Source organism: Mercenaria mercenaria, chromosome 12 (genome assembly GCF_021730395.1).
Source record: "Mercenaria mercenaria strain notata chromosome 12, MADL_Memer_1, whole genome shotgun sequence".
Taxonomy (NCBI): Eukaryota; Metazoa; Mollusca; class Bivalvia; order Venerida; family Veneridae; genus Mercenaria; species Mercenaria mercenaria.
Window position 1 is genome coordinate 62,224,816 of NC_069372.1, and position 14,399 is coordinate 62,239,214.

General features: G+C 32.6%; 1 protein-coding gene across 15 annotated transcripts in view; it reads left to right on the forward strand.

Annotated features, from left to right (window-relative positions):
• The window catches only part of LOC123534096 (RIMS-binding protein 2-like), a 218,840-nt gene that overhangs the window by 156,059 nt on the left and 48,382 nt on the right, over nucleotides 1-14,399 (forward strand). For all 15 annotated transcript variants that reach the window (XM_045316150.2, XM_045316153.2, XM_045316152.2 and 12 more), the window contains 2 exons: nucleotides 10,774-10,896; nucleotides 12,705-12,809. In XM_045316150.2, the coding sequence (XP_045172085.2) occupies nucleotides 10,774-10,896; nucleotides 12,705-12,809 (228 nt within the window). The remainder of the gene's footprint in view (nucleotides 1-10,773; nucleotides 10,897-12,704; nucleotides 12,810-14,399) is intronic.

A 14,399-nucleotide genomic window follows, 5' to 3' on the forward strand; every position in this document is an offset into this window, starting at 1 on the left:
CATTGACATGTACTCCGGGTTGGATAAAATCCGGACAGATCCGTCCTCCATTCCAAACGTTGTTTATATTATTTTTTAGCGTATTAAAAAACTTGAAAGATAATTTTTTACTTTTGATTTTTAAATAAAAGAAAAAAAATCCAAAAAGAGATATTTTGTTAATCTTTTTACTCGGAATCAAAAGAATGCCGTTAATTACATGACACGGAAAGGTGTTATAATTGCTGTGCAAACAATTCACACTTAAACTTGCATAATTACAGAATGTAAACGCAAACCGTCTGCTGCCAATTAGTGTCAAAAAGCCACTTTTCTTTGATGTAGTCTGTTACCGATACTACTGTTGGTACGAAACGGTTGGGATTGAAAATAACACTGTCCGATTTCCACCAGTCAGATTCTGATAATAATTCAGTCCGCGGCATCAATATGGCCGCCGCCATAACTTTTTTGCCAGTAAATATTAAATATTGCTGGGGAAAAAATCCGAAATTTAACTGCGACTAATACGCTAGAACTTAAATTTTCCGACCATTTTCAGAGCAAAAATTAGATGTGGACTATACATTACCGCGACCTATACACACCAAAATACGGTACTATGTTCTGATGCCGGTGTCTGTCTGTCTGTCTGTCTGTCTGTCTGTCCGTTACCAATTTTGTGTCCGCTCTGTAACTCTTGAGTCCCTTGAAGGATTTCGAAGAAACTTGACACAAATGTTCACCACATCGAGATGACATGCAAAGAGCATGTTTTGGATGGCTTTTTTCAAGGTCAATGTCATACTTAGGGGTCAAAGGTCGTATGACTTTGTTTTGTGTCTGCTCTGTAACTCTTGAACCCCCTTGAAGGATTTCGAAGGAGCTTGACACAAATGTTCACAACATTGAGATGACATGCAGAGCACATGTAAAGATGGCTTGCTTCAAGGTCAAGGTCATATGACTTTGTTTTGTGTCCGCTCTGTAACTCTTGAACTGCATGAGGGATTTTAAAGAAACTTGGCACAAATGTTCACCACATCAAGACATTTGACAGTATTAAGTTGATCGATTTTTAGCTCGACTTTTTGAAGAATTGATAGAGCTTAAGTTAGCTTGCAAGTTCGGTTAAGGTTTTGTATGTAAGCTGTGGTTTCTCAGCAATGGATTGAAACTTCACACACTTATTCACTGTGATAAACTGACTTACACTGCACAGGTTCCATAACTCTACTTTGCATTTGCTTTACAAGAGCTGTCTTTCAACAACTCTTGTAATTGCTGTTATTGCATTTGACAGTATAACGTTGATCTATTTTAATTGCTGTTATTGCATTTGACAGTATAACGTTGATCTATTTTAATTGCTGTTATTACATTTGACAGTGCAACATTGATCTATTTTTATTGCTGTTATTACATTTGACAGTGCAACATTGATCTATTTTAATTGCTGTTATTACATTTGACAGTGCAACGTTGATCTATTTTTAGCTCGACTATTCGAAGAATAAGTAGAGCTATCCTACTCACCACGGCGTCGGCGTCGGCGTCACACCCTGGTTAAGTTTTTCGTACCAGTCCACATTTTGACAAAGTCTTTTGAGATAAAGCTTTGAAACTTTCAACACTTGTTTACCATCACCATGTCCAGTTATAGGCAAGAGTACATAACTCTGTCAAGCATTTTGACTGAATTATGGCCCCTTTTGACTTAGAAATCTTGGTTTAGTTTTTCGTACCAGTTCATATTTTGACAAAGTCTTTTGAGATAAAGCTTTGAAACTTTCAACACTTGTTTACCATCACCATGTCCAGTTGTAGGCAAGAGTACATAACTCCATCAAGCATTTTGGTTGAATTATTGCCCCTTTTTGACTTAGAAATCTTGGTTAAGTTTTTCGTACCAGTCTACATTTTGACAAAGTCTTTTGAGATAAAGCTTTGAAACTTTCAACACTTGTTTACCATCACAATGTCCAGTTGTAGGCAAGAGTGCATAACTCCATCAAGCATTTTGGCTAAATTATGGCCCCTTCTGACTTAGAAATCTTGTTTAATTTTTTCATACCAGTTTATATTTTGTGTAAAGTGTTTAACATATGGCTTTGAAACTTTTATATCTTGTTCAGTATTATAGTCTCTATCAATAGGCAAGAGTATATAACTCTGTCATCTTTTTTGGCTGAATTATGGCCCTTTTTGAACTTGGAAATTGGTTTTGTTTTCGTATATATCCATATTTTGTCAAGACTATTTGACATATGGCTTTGAAACTTTATATATTTGTTTATCATTGTGATTTCCATCTGTAGGCAAGAGTACATAACTCTGACAACTATTTTGGCTGAATTATGGCTCTTTTTGGACTTTGAAATTTTTGTCAAAACTGTTTGAACTGTGGCTTTGAAACTTTTAACACTAGTATATCAACATGATTTCCATCTATAGGCAAGTGTACATAACTCTGTCAACTATTTTGACTGAATTATGACCCTTTATGGACTTGAAAATTAGTTAAATTTTTCATACAAGTCCATATTTTGCCTGTCATATAACTTAACATATTTGCCATCATGGTCACACATTGCCATTTAGTGCAAGACTAATCGAAATCCACAAATACAGGAACATTTTTTGTTTAATCCCTTTTTTTCTTTTGTCTGAAAATGTACGGAAATATTTTGACCCCATTCTTCAATCAATTCTTCGAATAGTCGAGCGCGCTGTCATCCGACAGCTCTTGTTATTGCTGTTATTACATTTGACAGTGCAACGTTGATCTATTTTAATTGCTGTTATTGCATTTGACAGTGCAACGTTGATCTATTTTAATTGCTGTTATTGCATTTGACAGTGCAACGTTGATCTATTTTAATTGCTGTTATTGCATTTGACAGTATAACGTTGATCTATTTTAATTGCTGTTATTGCATTTGACAGTATAACATTGATCTATTTTTATTGCTGTTATTACATTTGACAGTGTAACATTGATCTATTTTAATTGCTGTTATTGCATTTGACTGTACAACATTGATCTTTTATAACTTCATTAGATTGCTAATACTCTCATCTGACAGTTTCACATTGATCTGCTCTAACTGTTGTTTTACCATTCTAACTTGGCTCGATTTGATTTCCAGTTAAACAAAGAAGAAAATCAAGCACTGTTTATCCTGTGATAAACAACAGTTGACGTGCGGACCGGTAAGAGAGCATTATGACATCAATTATGACGTCAAATTGCCGCAAATGCCCTCATGGTTCAATCCCTACACATCTGAACTCTGAACCATGGTAAATCAGATGATAAACCACTCGAAGGCCTTGATCATTTGTTAATTTGACAGTTTAAGATTGTTCTGCTTTTATTTGCTTTTCATACAATGGTCATTGAATGATCAGTTCCAAGCCATTTTACATTTATCAAATACTTTTCTTTGTGCATTTTACATAGAACTTTCTGTAAGGATTGCCGGATATGTTGAGGTAGAGTAGTATGGGCTGAGTTACTCTCTTGTTACTGACAGTTTTTGTTTTGATATCACCTTGATACACATATAAGATATCTTATTAATTTTGTCTGGTAGCTGGTTTCTCCCAGCTTTCATAAATCTAATGGAAATGCCATGACTCGTAACCTCAGAAAATGTGTTTACAATGCATGATTTAAATACGAAGTTTTCATAGGTATATTGAGCAGAAAGACATTTCTTGCAGAGAGGGCTTGTTCACGGACATTGAAATCTGTGCTGGACTTATTATGCTTAATTCCATTTGCTTTCAATAGAAGCATTTGACTAACATATATATAAACAGAAGTTATGTATTTTTCAAACATAAATTATGTCTCACAGTGTTCATTCTGTTGAGATTTCTGAAGTTTAAATCATATTTTTTTGTTCATTTTGCTTCAGTTATTTATGTTAAGATTCTTTTTTAAAATATTTTTTGACAACATTAATTTTGAAAAAAAAAGAATAAATTTACATGAAGTGTGTATAACAATACTTAGGAGTCTTTTTAAAATTTTATTTCTGTGCCTAACCAGTTCTGTTGCTGACCAGTTTGACTTTGAGCACACTGTAAAGTTTTTTTGTTGTTTTTTTTGTATTTTATAAGGTAGAAATATGGTAGGCTTTTTAGGGTCTGAACACTTGGTTTTGCTGTATCTCTGCGAGTCTGGCAGGTACAAAAGTTTTGATTCCATACCTCATGTTTTTTCTTATTCCGATGTAAATAATTAAAGATTGTGAAACCAAAATATTTAGTCCTATTAGGCGCCATATAACCTATACCATGTTGGTGTGCCGTAAAATCCTAACCAAATATTGAATGTCACTTTAAATAGTAGAAATAGTCATTATGAAAACTAATAATCTTTTAACTTCATTCTATATTAAATAATTCTACTGAAATCCTAATGACATGAGAATTATTACAGTTGTGACATTCACAGTCAATGGTTGCCAACCTATGATTTCCCAGACGTAGTCATAGAGTCAGCAGCCGGAGGCTTATTCTGTTGGTCTGGGTTAAGCAAATGATTGATTTTCTAAAAGCAGTTTATTGTTTTGATAAATGATTTAATTGGGCAAAAGTCAAAACTGCCGCTGGAGAACAATAGTGTCTATTGTATACCGAGACTGAAAAAAAATCTGAAAAATAGTTCTATTGACATTACACTGAGGACAATATTATACTTTCTTCCTATTTTTACAGAATTGGTAAAATAGATGAAAGATTGATAATGTTTATGTAGGGATTAATGTGAATTGAGTTATTGTTTATAAGATAAAAAAAAAGTAAATATGGGTCAAGTCTGCACATGTGGAAATGCAAAAAGGACTCATGGCAGCCCCTATCGGAAAATTGTTCCGAAACAAGGACACCCACGATGTTACTCCTACGGATATCATGTAAGTATTGCGGGATGTTATTTTGACATTTATGTAAATGAAAAGCAAATCAGTGACAACGGGGGAAAAAAAGGAAGACTTCAGATTGAAAGATATATATGTTCGTTGCAGCAGTATAGTCATGTTATGCTGAAAATCCTCTTTCATTAAATATTCTTAGGTAAATTTTGTAATAACCATAAAAAAAATTAAAAAATAAGATGCAAATGTTATAGATGCAAAAAACAATTATTTTCAATATTTCTATTCTAATTTACCTTTTATGTCCAAATATAGATTTATCTGTATCTTTTTTACTGCAAAACGTTTCTATGTTTGGATGAAATTTGTATCCTTGTGCAGGATTCTGTTTGGCTGGAAATATTTTATGATGCCGAAGCATGCTATTCGGTATTTAAGTGTTTAGGGAGATAACAGATTTCCATTAAACTTTAAAGAATAGGCCATTACTGTTGGCTAATGTTGCAATAATGCTGGATAATAAAACACACTTGCAGATCATTTAAAGACCCAATCTATACATGTTGGAGATTTTATTTGTCTAACTTTTTCATGCATGCGGAAATTGGTTTTATTCACTTTTACTTCAAGGACAATAGATGTTCAATTGATTGTTTATTTTTGTCTTTCTTTGAAAAAAAGTTATATAAAACAAATTTATATTGTATTGACCAGTGTTTTTCTAAAATTTATTCAGAAATTTCTGTTTGAATGACCTGTTTTAAAATCAGTTCAGTTTGTTACAGGGACGTAATCTTGTTTTAAGTCAAATTCTCGCAACATAAGAAATAAAAGAACATGACTTATTATGCATAATATTTGTATGGTTGTTTGTTTTGTTGAGGCAATTACAGACAAAGTTTAGATCCTATAATGGCTTCTGAGAAAGACCCATTGACCTTTGCTTCAGATAAGGGGCAAGCACTTGGTAAAACCAACTATCTTCCAAAAGTTGGAAGGTTTGCTTTAAGGTCCCCTGTTCATGAACTTCATGAAATAGTTCATGAATAAATATTCATGAGAGTCAAAATGTATGTTTCATGAATTTCAATATTCATGAACTTGTTCATGAATTAAAAATAATACATGAACAAGTTCATGAATATTGAAATTCATGAAACATAAATTTTGATTCTCATGAATTTTAATTCATGAACAAGTTCATTAATATCGAAATTCATGAAACATAAATTTCGATATTCATGACCTTGTTCATGAATTAAAAATAATACATAAATTTCGATATTGATGAACTTGTTCATGAATTAAAAATAATACATGAACAAGTTCATGAATATCGAAATTCATGAAACATAAATTTTGATTTTCATGAATTTTTATTCATGAACTATTTCAGGGTCGTGAAAACTTGTGACATTTTAAAAGGATTTTATAGTTTTTAAAATGAACGATTTATGACAACACCATAATTACTTACTTGATATTCAGTATACTCATGTTCCTTGTAAACCATTCCTAACTGTAGTATGATAAATATTTCCGCAAACTTCTCAAAAATTGCTGAATCACATGTGCAAAAACATTTCCAGCATGCAACAAAATAATGGAAACTGATCATGTGACATTATGAATTTAATGTTCATGAGCATTCATGAACAGTTCATGAACTTATTCATTACTGTAAAAGGTAATAAACCTTAGTTTTATGTTTAATGAATGAACAGTTCAGAAACTCACAACTGGGTTCAAGATCTGGTACTGAACTAGAAAAAGGTTTTGAACTTTAGTACTTTTAATGAACCTGTGTTCATGAACAATTTTGGTTCTTAGTCTAATACCAACAGTAACTGTTCAGGAACTGGTAAAGTTCTGTAAGTTATTGAACTTTTACAGTTTTTGAACCAATGGTCAAGAACCATCATTGTTCTAGAACCACAGTCTAAGAACTGTTATGCTGGTTCAGGAACAGTTCTTTAAGTTCTTCAGAAGTTCTTGAATGTTCAAGAACTTAATACTAGTTCTAGAAAATCTTTTACAGGGGAAAACCATAACCCTGTAGTTCCTGAATCACAATTTCAATCATTATCTGAATTTCATTTTCAAGTTCATGATTTCTTAAATTATTTAATGGATTTTCTGAAATGTTCATGAACTACATTTACAAGTTCATGAAATGAAAGTATATTCTTAAACTTGAAAGTTCATGAATTTAAGTAAGTGAACTTTTCCTTGTAGTTCATGAACTTTTTTTGATAATTCATGAAATAATTCATGAATTCGTACAAATTCATGAGTAAATTCATGAAGTTCATGAACCTATTTCACATGGGGTATGAAGAATATTTTTACTGAAAAAGGGCAGTATAGTTTTGAGGGGCAAGTGATTGGAAGCCACTTACTAATAGCCAGTTATGCTGAATATAATACCAACATAATAGAATTGCCAGATTTTGACAGAAAATTACATTTCTGCACAGCTAAAATTCCAGAATAAGGTAAAAAAAAAAAACCAAAACAATCAATGATTTACTACTGGAAATTATTCTTCCTGACATTTTTTGCCACCTTGTTAATTGCTTGTAAGAAATGAACAATGACATCTTCACATGACCACTCTCATGCACAAGCATGAGCTTGTCACATCCAGATACATACTTACCAAGTTACCATGGCGACAGAAACTGCATTTCCATTTGTTCGAACCATATTTTGTATGGATTTTTTTTCTGGACAAAATTTGTTATTTCCTTATTAAATTTTATCTCTTTCCCATCCATACTTAAATACAGAAACCAGTACAGGTGAATATCAAGCAGTTTTGGGGAACCAGTGCTGCTAATTTTACCAGTACCATTGGACTGGACTAGGTCTATTGACGATATAGAAACCAACCCCCAATCTACCTTCTCCAAGTCTTTATTTTGATATAAAGGGAGACACTGCAATCACTTTGTCGGAAGCATTAAAATCTGTTGAAAATTGACACTTGTCTCCATATAAGTACCTGCTTTTTATAGAAGTTGTGGCAGGTGTGTAATTCTCACCTGACAAGATCATATTATCAGCTACTTATCAAAGGTACATAAATTTCTACTGCAGTCTGCATTGGAAATCTATATACTTGTTATTGTCCATAATAAATATATCACTGTAGGGTGCTGCTCTTGTTAGATATATGGATACATAAATTGCAAAAAACCTATGATATATTGATTCCATTATTGTATTTTGGGTATTTTCCCCCCTCAGCTTTTCAGTTTTTTGGTTACAGCTGGCAGTTGTCAGAACAAATTGGAAATCCATACTTTATTGTACATCTAAGAGCAATTTCCTGGTACAAGCAAATTTTAATGGCATTTTTCTCAGTTGCAGAAATGTGCCTTTAAATGTCAATGGGCATTTTTTGTGTGTCTTTTAAACTCTGTTTGGGTGTTTATATGCCTATGCCAGATTTGGAACATTTTAGTTTTGAAAATGCTTAATCTGTTTCGTAATAGGACATCACCAAAATGGAATTAATTCTGTAAATGGCTGAATGTTTTTTGACATCTCGTTAACAATATGGTCATGATGGCGAAATTGACATACAGACTGGATATGTAATTAATGACATTCCCAGCAGTAGTAAATAAAATACCATTTGTATCCTTCAGTTGTTACGTTGTAGGACTTCGATCTTTTTTGGCGTTTTGTGTTTCACATGAAATATTCATGAATCTTTTGTCTGGCTACAGGGAGAAAACATAGATCTTAGGAAATTATTCGTTGTTAAGATAAGTGTAAATCACCGCCTACTGAGTGAATTATCGCAACTTTAAATATAAGACATTATCATTTCTGTTAAATTACCATATCAGATTTTGTCTATTTATTGAAACATTAGAGAATTTTTGCTAATACGTTTTAACTGCAAGACTCCTAAAGCTATTAATTCTCATATTAGGAAGAAATGAGTTTCAGTGTTCCGAAATTTAGATGTTTTAAATTACTGCAAGACAAGATATCGGCACTATTTTAGAGGAAGACGGCACATGATCACCATAATGATTGTTGCGAGAAAGAAGTAACGCATTGTTAAGGAGGATATATGGCAAATGTTTCTAACGGAGATGCATTGATTTTGGAAAATCTGTGCTTAACTAAATGTTCAGTATGCATGGATTTTGAAGAAATAGGATCTTGGGGGCTTTTGTCATGGAATTATAAAGTTTTGGTTTCTAAGTTTAGAATGAAGTCATTTTAATGTGTCAGTTACTGTAATTCTTTTATAATTAGTTCAGACTTGGAGACAGAAACTGAGTAATTGAGTCGGTAAATTAACTACGGCAGAAGTAATTTAAGTCAGTGTAGGTAATTGATAATTAGTTGACAACAATTCTTGAAGTTTCTGCCGATTCGGCAATTTAGAGATATTGTTGAGGACTTACCTGAAAAATTAGAATGCTTCTGTTTTTACTACGAGTGAAAGTGAATGAAAAGCCAAGGACATGATAGCAGACAAAGCCTGAATGCTTACCTGGTTTAGGAAGTGATAAATATTGGATATTACTGTAGCTTTGGATGATATATTATTCATTGCTTATGAATGCTAGAGCAAACTGATATTACAAAACATATATTATTAAAGTTTTCAGTATTATACAGAATTCAACATTCCTTTTTATAACATTTTATGGCTCATGGCAGCTCCTGAAAAGATCTTATCATAGTACCATTTGGGACGGAGATTTTCATTGCAAATACTTGAGCTGTGATCATGGTAGGAAGAATCTAATTTAGCTCTATCATATATGTACCAGCAGTGAATCTCAGATTTTTTGGACATATTTGTACGATGTTGCCTTCCAAGTTACAAGCGAAGATATTTCCTTTCCTGACAGAGGTGTGTTAAAAATTGTTGTTTTTGTTTCTTTGGAGATTAGTCTTTGCTTTTGAAGTATTGGATAGATGGAAAGGGTTTCTGTCTAATTGAATTCACTCCAAATGGATTTGTGTTGGAAAAAAAAGTAGTCTAAAAGATATATTAGACTTATATTTGAAAATATTACTGTATAGTATCCGTGTAAACATGAGATGTACACGTTGTATAAACAGTACCTTATAGTACAAACCTAATGCATTTATAGCCTAAAGAACAGTGTAAATAGTATTGTAATAAAATATTTTGACGTTGTTTTTTTTAAAATAAATGACTGTTAACATGGCATTTTTTGTGACTGTACAGATTATATATTTAAGTTCAGTTATTTTGATTAAGGTTTTTTTTTCTAAACTTAAAACTAGTATCGAAAAAAAAAGTGAAACACTTTTAATTAAAGAATAGCAACATACGTTGTTTTTGTGCACATGAAAAAAAATCGCTTAATATTCTTGTGGCAAGTGCTTAATGTAAAAAGCATGTGCAAAGGGGAAAAGATTTAAATGTAATGTTGTGTTAAATAAATATTGTAGCTGAACTGAAAAATGATATATTTATATTCTGTAACATAATCTGATTTGCAGTTTCAAAGAACTTTGCTAGAAGAAGTTTTATGTATCTGTTGGTTTGAAATAAGTAAGATTGCAGAAGAAAATCTTTTTAACAATGTTTTATTTACTAACTATAAAATGAGAAATTTGCTAAATATTTCATTGATATTCATGAAATCATGCTGAATCAGCACTAAATGCCAAGACAGTTATGATGATACTGGCATTTTTGGGATGGCCCATTTGGCAAAAACAGTTTTTCACCTGTCTTACAGATGGGTCTTGAAAGAAACAGTTGATGTTATGATCGAAGTCAGGACCCCGTCTTATAAATGATTCACCTTATAGGCGAATAAATAGGGTATCTTTTAGAGTTTGCTTTTATATTTACTTCGAACTTGTTAGATAAAAATAAATGTAACTTTCTTACTTATTTCAGGTTAATGAGGAATGTAGTACCTTACGTCTAAGTCTCTCCGAGGCACAGCATGAGTGTGAGGTTGCTAAAGGAGATGTTTCGGTGCTGCAGCTCAAAGTCCAGAATCTAGAAACTGTTGTCCAGGTAAGTAGAAATATACATGTATTGTGCAGTACTGTTGACTGGATATCAGAGAGCATAATTTCATACTATATAATATATATTACATAATATATATTATGTGTAGGTATTCATTTTTTATTATTCACCACTTTTGAAGAAAAGGTATATATTATGTTATGGGCCATCCATCAATTATAATTCGTGTCCGGAGCATAACTTTATAACCATTAAAGGTATTGACTTTAAGTTTGGCGTATATGTAATCATAAGTAAAAGTTGCTCTAGTCATAATTTGCTGTTGCTTATGATTCCATGACTTCATGAAGAAGGGAAAAATATATAATCCCCGTGATAATGATTATGGCAGTGAGATTTCCCGAGACAGTTAATTGATTCATAATTATTTTGCAATCCAGAATCAATTATAAATAATCATTTGTATCAAATTAAAGTGCCAAGGTAGCCTTGAGGAAAATATATACAAGGTTACAGTTCTATATATATGCTTTCTATTATAATATCATATAACGGCAAAACTGCCAGTTATTATTACTGGTTCATATTAGATGTTGTACTTTGGTCAGTGTGCTGTCTGGAGAGTTTGACATTCGTCACATTTGGGTTTTAATTTGCTTTCTGTCAAAGAAAAGTTTTATTAATTTCCGTATTGTCTGAAAAATGTGGCTTAAAAACGTGATAAGTGGTGAATCCATTAAATAGCTGATATAAACACAATCATTTGGGTTGAAATTAAACAAATCAGAAATTATGCTACAGTTATGAAGAACAAAAGTATTATCATTTCCATGGTAACCATTGCACTGAACTGTGCAAATGTGGGAATAAATCTCAAATACAGTGATATTTTCCCTGGTTACACTTCAAAGGTAAACAGTAACTGGTGAAATCTATGATGCTGACAACTGAGCCAATATCAGATTTTTAAGTTGGGTCAATTTTTTCAGGTATGGAAATTATAAGGGTTATTTGCTCTGTGTCTTTGTGGGTCATAGCAATTTTGCTAAAGATTTAGTGCAATAAATTCATTATGCCATAACTTTTCTGATAAAGCTCTGATTTTAGCCTAGTTTGCTTTAGATGGATTTGTTTTCAGTATTCTTGATTATAAATTTATACATTATGGATCAGTGAATCTTCTATATGATTGTGGATCTTTGCTTTCTGAGTTACAAGGGTAACTAGCTCAACATTGAAAGCCAGGGTCAGGTATATACATGTATGACAATTAAAGATTTCCGTAATAGGTAATTATGTATTCATGTTGGCATACAAAATTCTGTATAATTATGGAAAGTGATATAAACAAAAAACTCATGAAACAGTAAGCACTGAAATGGTTCCCACTACATCCTGGTGAGCAAACTGAAAGAGAGATTTCAAATTATGATTAAGTTCAAGCGATGCTGAAATTAAATGTTAAAAATTTAGAAATGAAATAAATGCACTGTCATACATTCAGACCATTTTTTTGTAGCTCTTGAGGAAACCCAAAGCTATCCAAATGTTTGTAGAAGTATTTCTCATTGATTCTCCAAAACAGAGGTAATAATTTTGATAGATAATCAAAGGGAGATGCCATGGCGAGTGGTTAAGGTTACAGAATTAGAATCAGTTGTCCCCACAGAAACCTAGCTTAGGATTCTGAATTTTCTCAGTGAAGAAGCCATCCAGCTGGCTTACAGAAGGTACCCATCATTGTTTGAAGCAATGACCAGAAATCTTCATCTGCCACCAAAAGTTTTTTTTTGTCCTTATTTAACATTATGTTATCAAAATTTCTTTTATATGTCTTGCTTTATTTTTTGCAGAACTTGGAATTTTCTACAGAGAAACTGAAACAGGTAGAGGCAGATTATCATGACACGGTGCTCAAACTTCAAGATAAACAGCGAGAAATTGATCAGCTACAAAAGGTAATTCTTTGTTTTGTATGTTTTAGCGTTTGCCCAAATTTCTAAAATGGACTGATCCATCATTCAATTTGGGCAGTACCCTATGGTTGTTCATTGAAAATTTATTGACTGAATAGCAAACAGTGCAGAGCATGAGACCGTAAAAAAGTCAAACTATGCGGCTTTAAGTCTTGTTTAATTGCCATGCCTTGAATATAGGTCAGTAGATAATAGGGTCAAAGTATTTTTGAGAACAATCTTTAATGAAAGTAATCAAGACCTTGTGGTTTATCCTCTGATATACCATGGTTCATGGTTCAGATGTTTTAATGTTTAAGCAATCTGGGTAATGCGTAAAGTGGATAAATTTCTGTCCCTCTAAACTCTGAACTGTGTAAATCAGATGTGATAAACAAGTTAAAAGGCTTAGTTTATTTAATAGCTAATATTACCTCCCTTTGCCTTGTGCATCCAAGACAGATTGACAGATGCTTTTCTCTGTTAAAACACTCTAGAATGATGTCACGTTAACGTACAGTGATGTCAATGTTTTTGTTGCGACCAAGAAAGAGCGCTACTATATTTTATTTACTGTTTTAGATTCAGGGCATATTAGAATCGAAATAATTCATAGCAAAAGAGTGTTTTAACACTATTTATATACTCGGGCTGTAATACGTCATGAAATTATTACGCCCGACATATAACAGCCCGTCGTGCATAAATAGTGTGAAAACACTTTTTTGCTATAAATTATTTCTTAATTGAAAATAAACTAGTTTGAAAGCTACATCAAAGTTTTAAAACTTGCTTTCTGGTTATGGTTGCTGAAACATCCCATTATATATCAAATGCATATGTAACACTATACATAATATTGAACGCACTTTTCCTCACCGATGTGGGTTCGAGCCTCACTCTGGGTTTGAGTTCTTCATGCAAGGAAGCCATTCAGCTGGCTTACGGAAGGTCAGTGGTTCTACCCAGATTCTTGCTCATGATGAAATAGTGCACTGAGGGGCACCATGGGTCTTCCTACACCATCAAAGTGGAAAGTTGCCACAATACCTAAATCATGTCTGTGCAGCATTAAACCCAACAAATTGAACACACCTTTTCAACACTTTCATAATAAAGGGTGATTATTACAAAACCCACTAAAATGTACATTTCTAATCGGGATCTAACTTTATGTAATGGGTCTTTTTATTCCTTAAATTAATCTCTGATAAAGATATGAAAAGTGAATATGTCAAAACATGTTATATAAATGTGATGGATCACCTTAAAGGAATACTTCAACAAAATTTCGTAGAAAGTAGAGAAAATATACCACCTACTTTCTGCTGTCAATACCATCTACTGTCAATACCATTGACCATCCCACTGAATATTTCTGACAACATGACCAATTCTGACAGGGAAGCTGTAACAATTATTAGCAAGTTGATAAGTTCATGAGAGATTGTAGGAGTTCATATGATTACTTTTGTCATCTTTATTAGAAGCACTGAAAATACCTGATAGTGGCTGTGTGTAAAAGACAGATATTGAATACAATAAGTATAGAATTTTTTTTTGTTATCAGCGTGACAGTTTAAAAAATAAGTA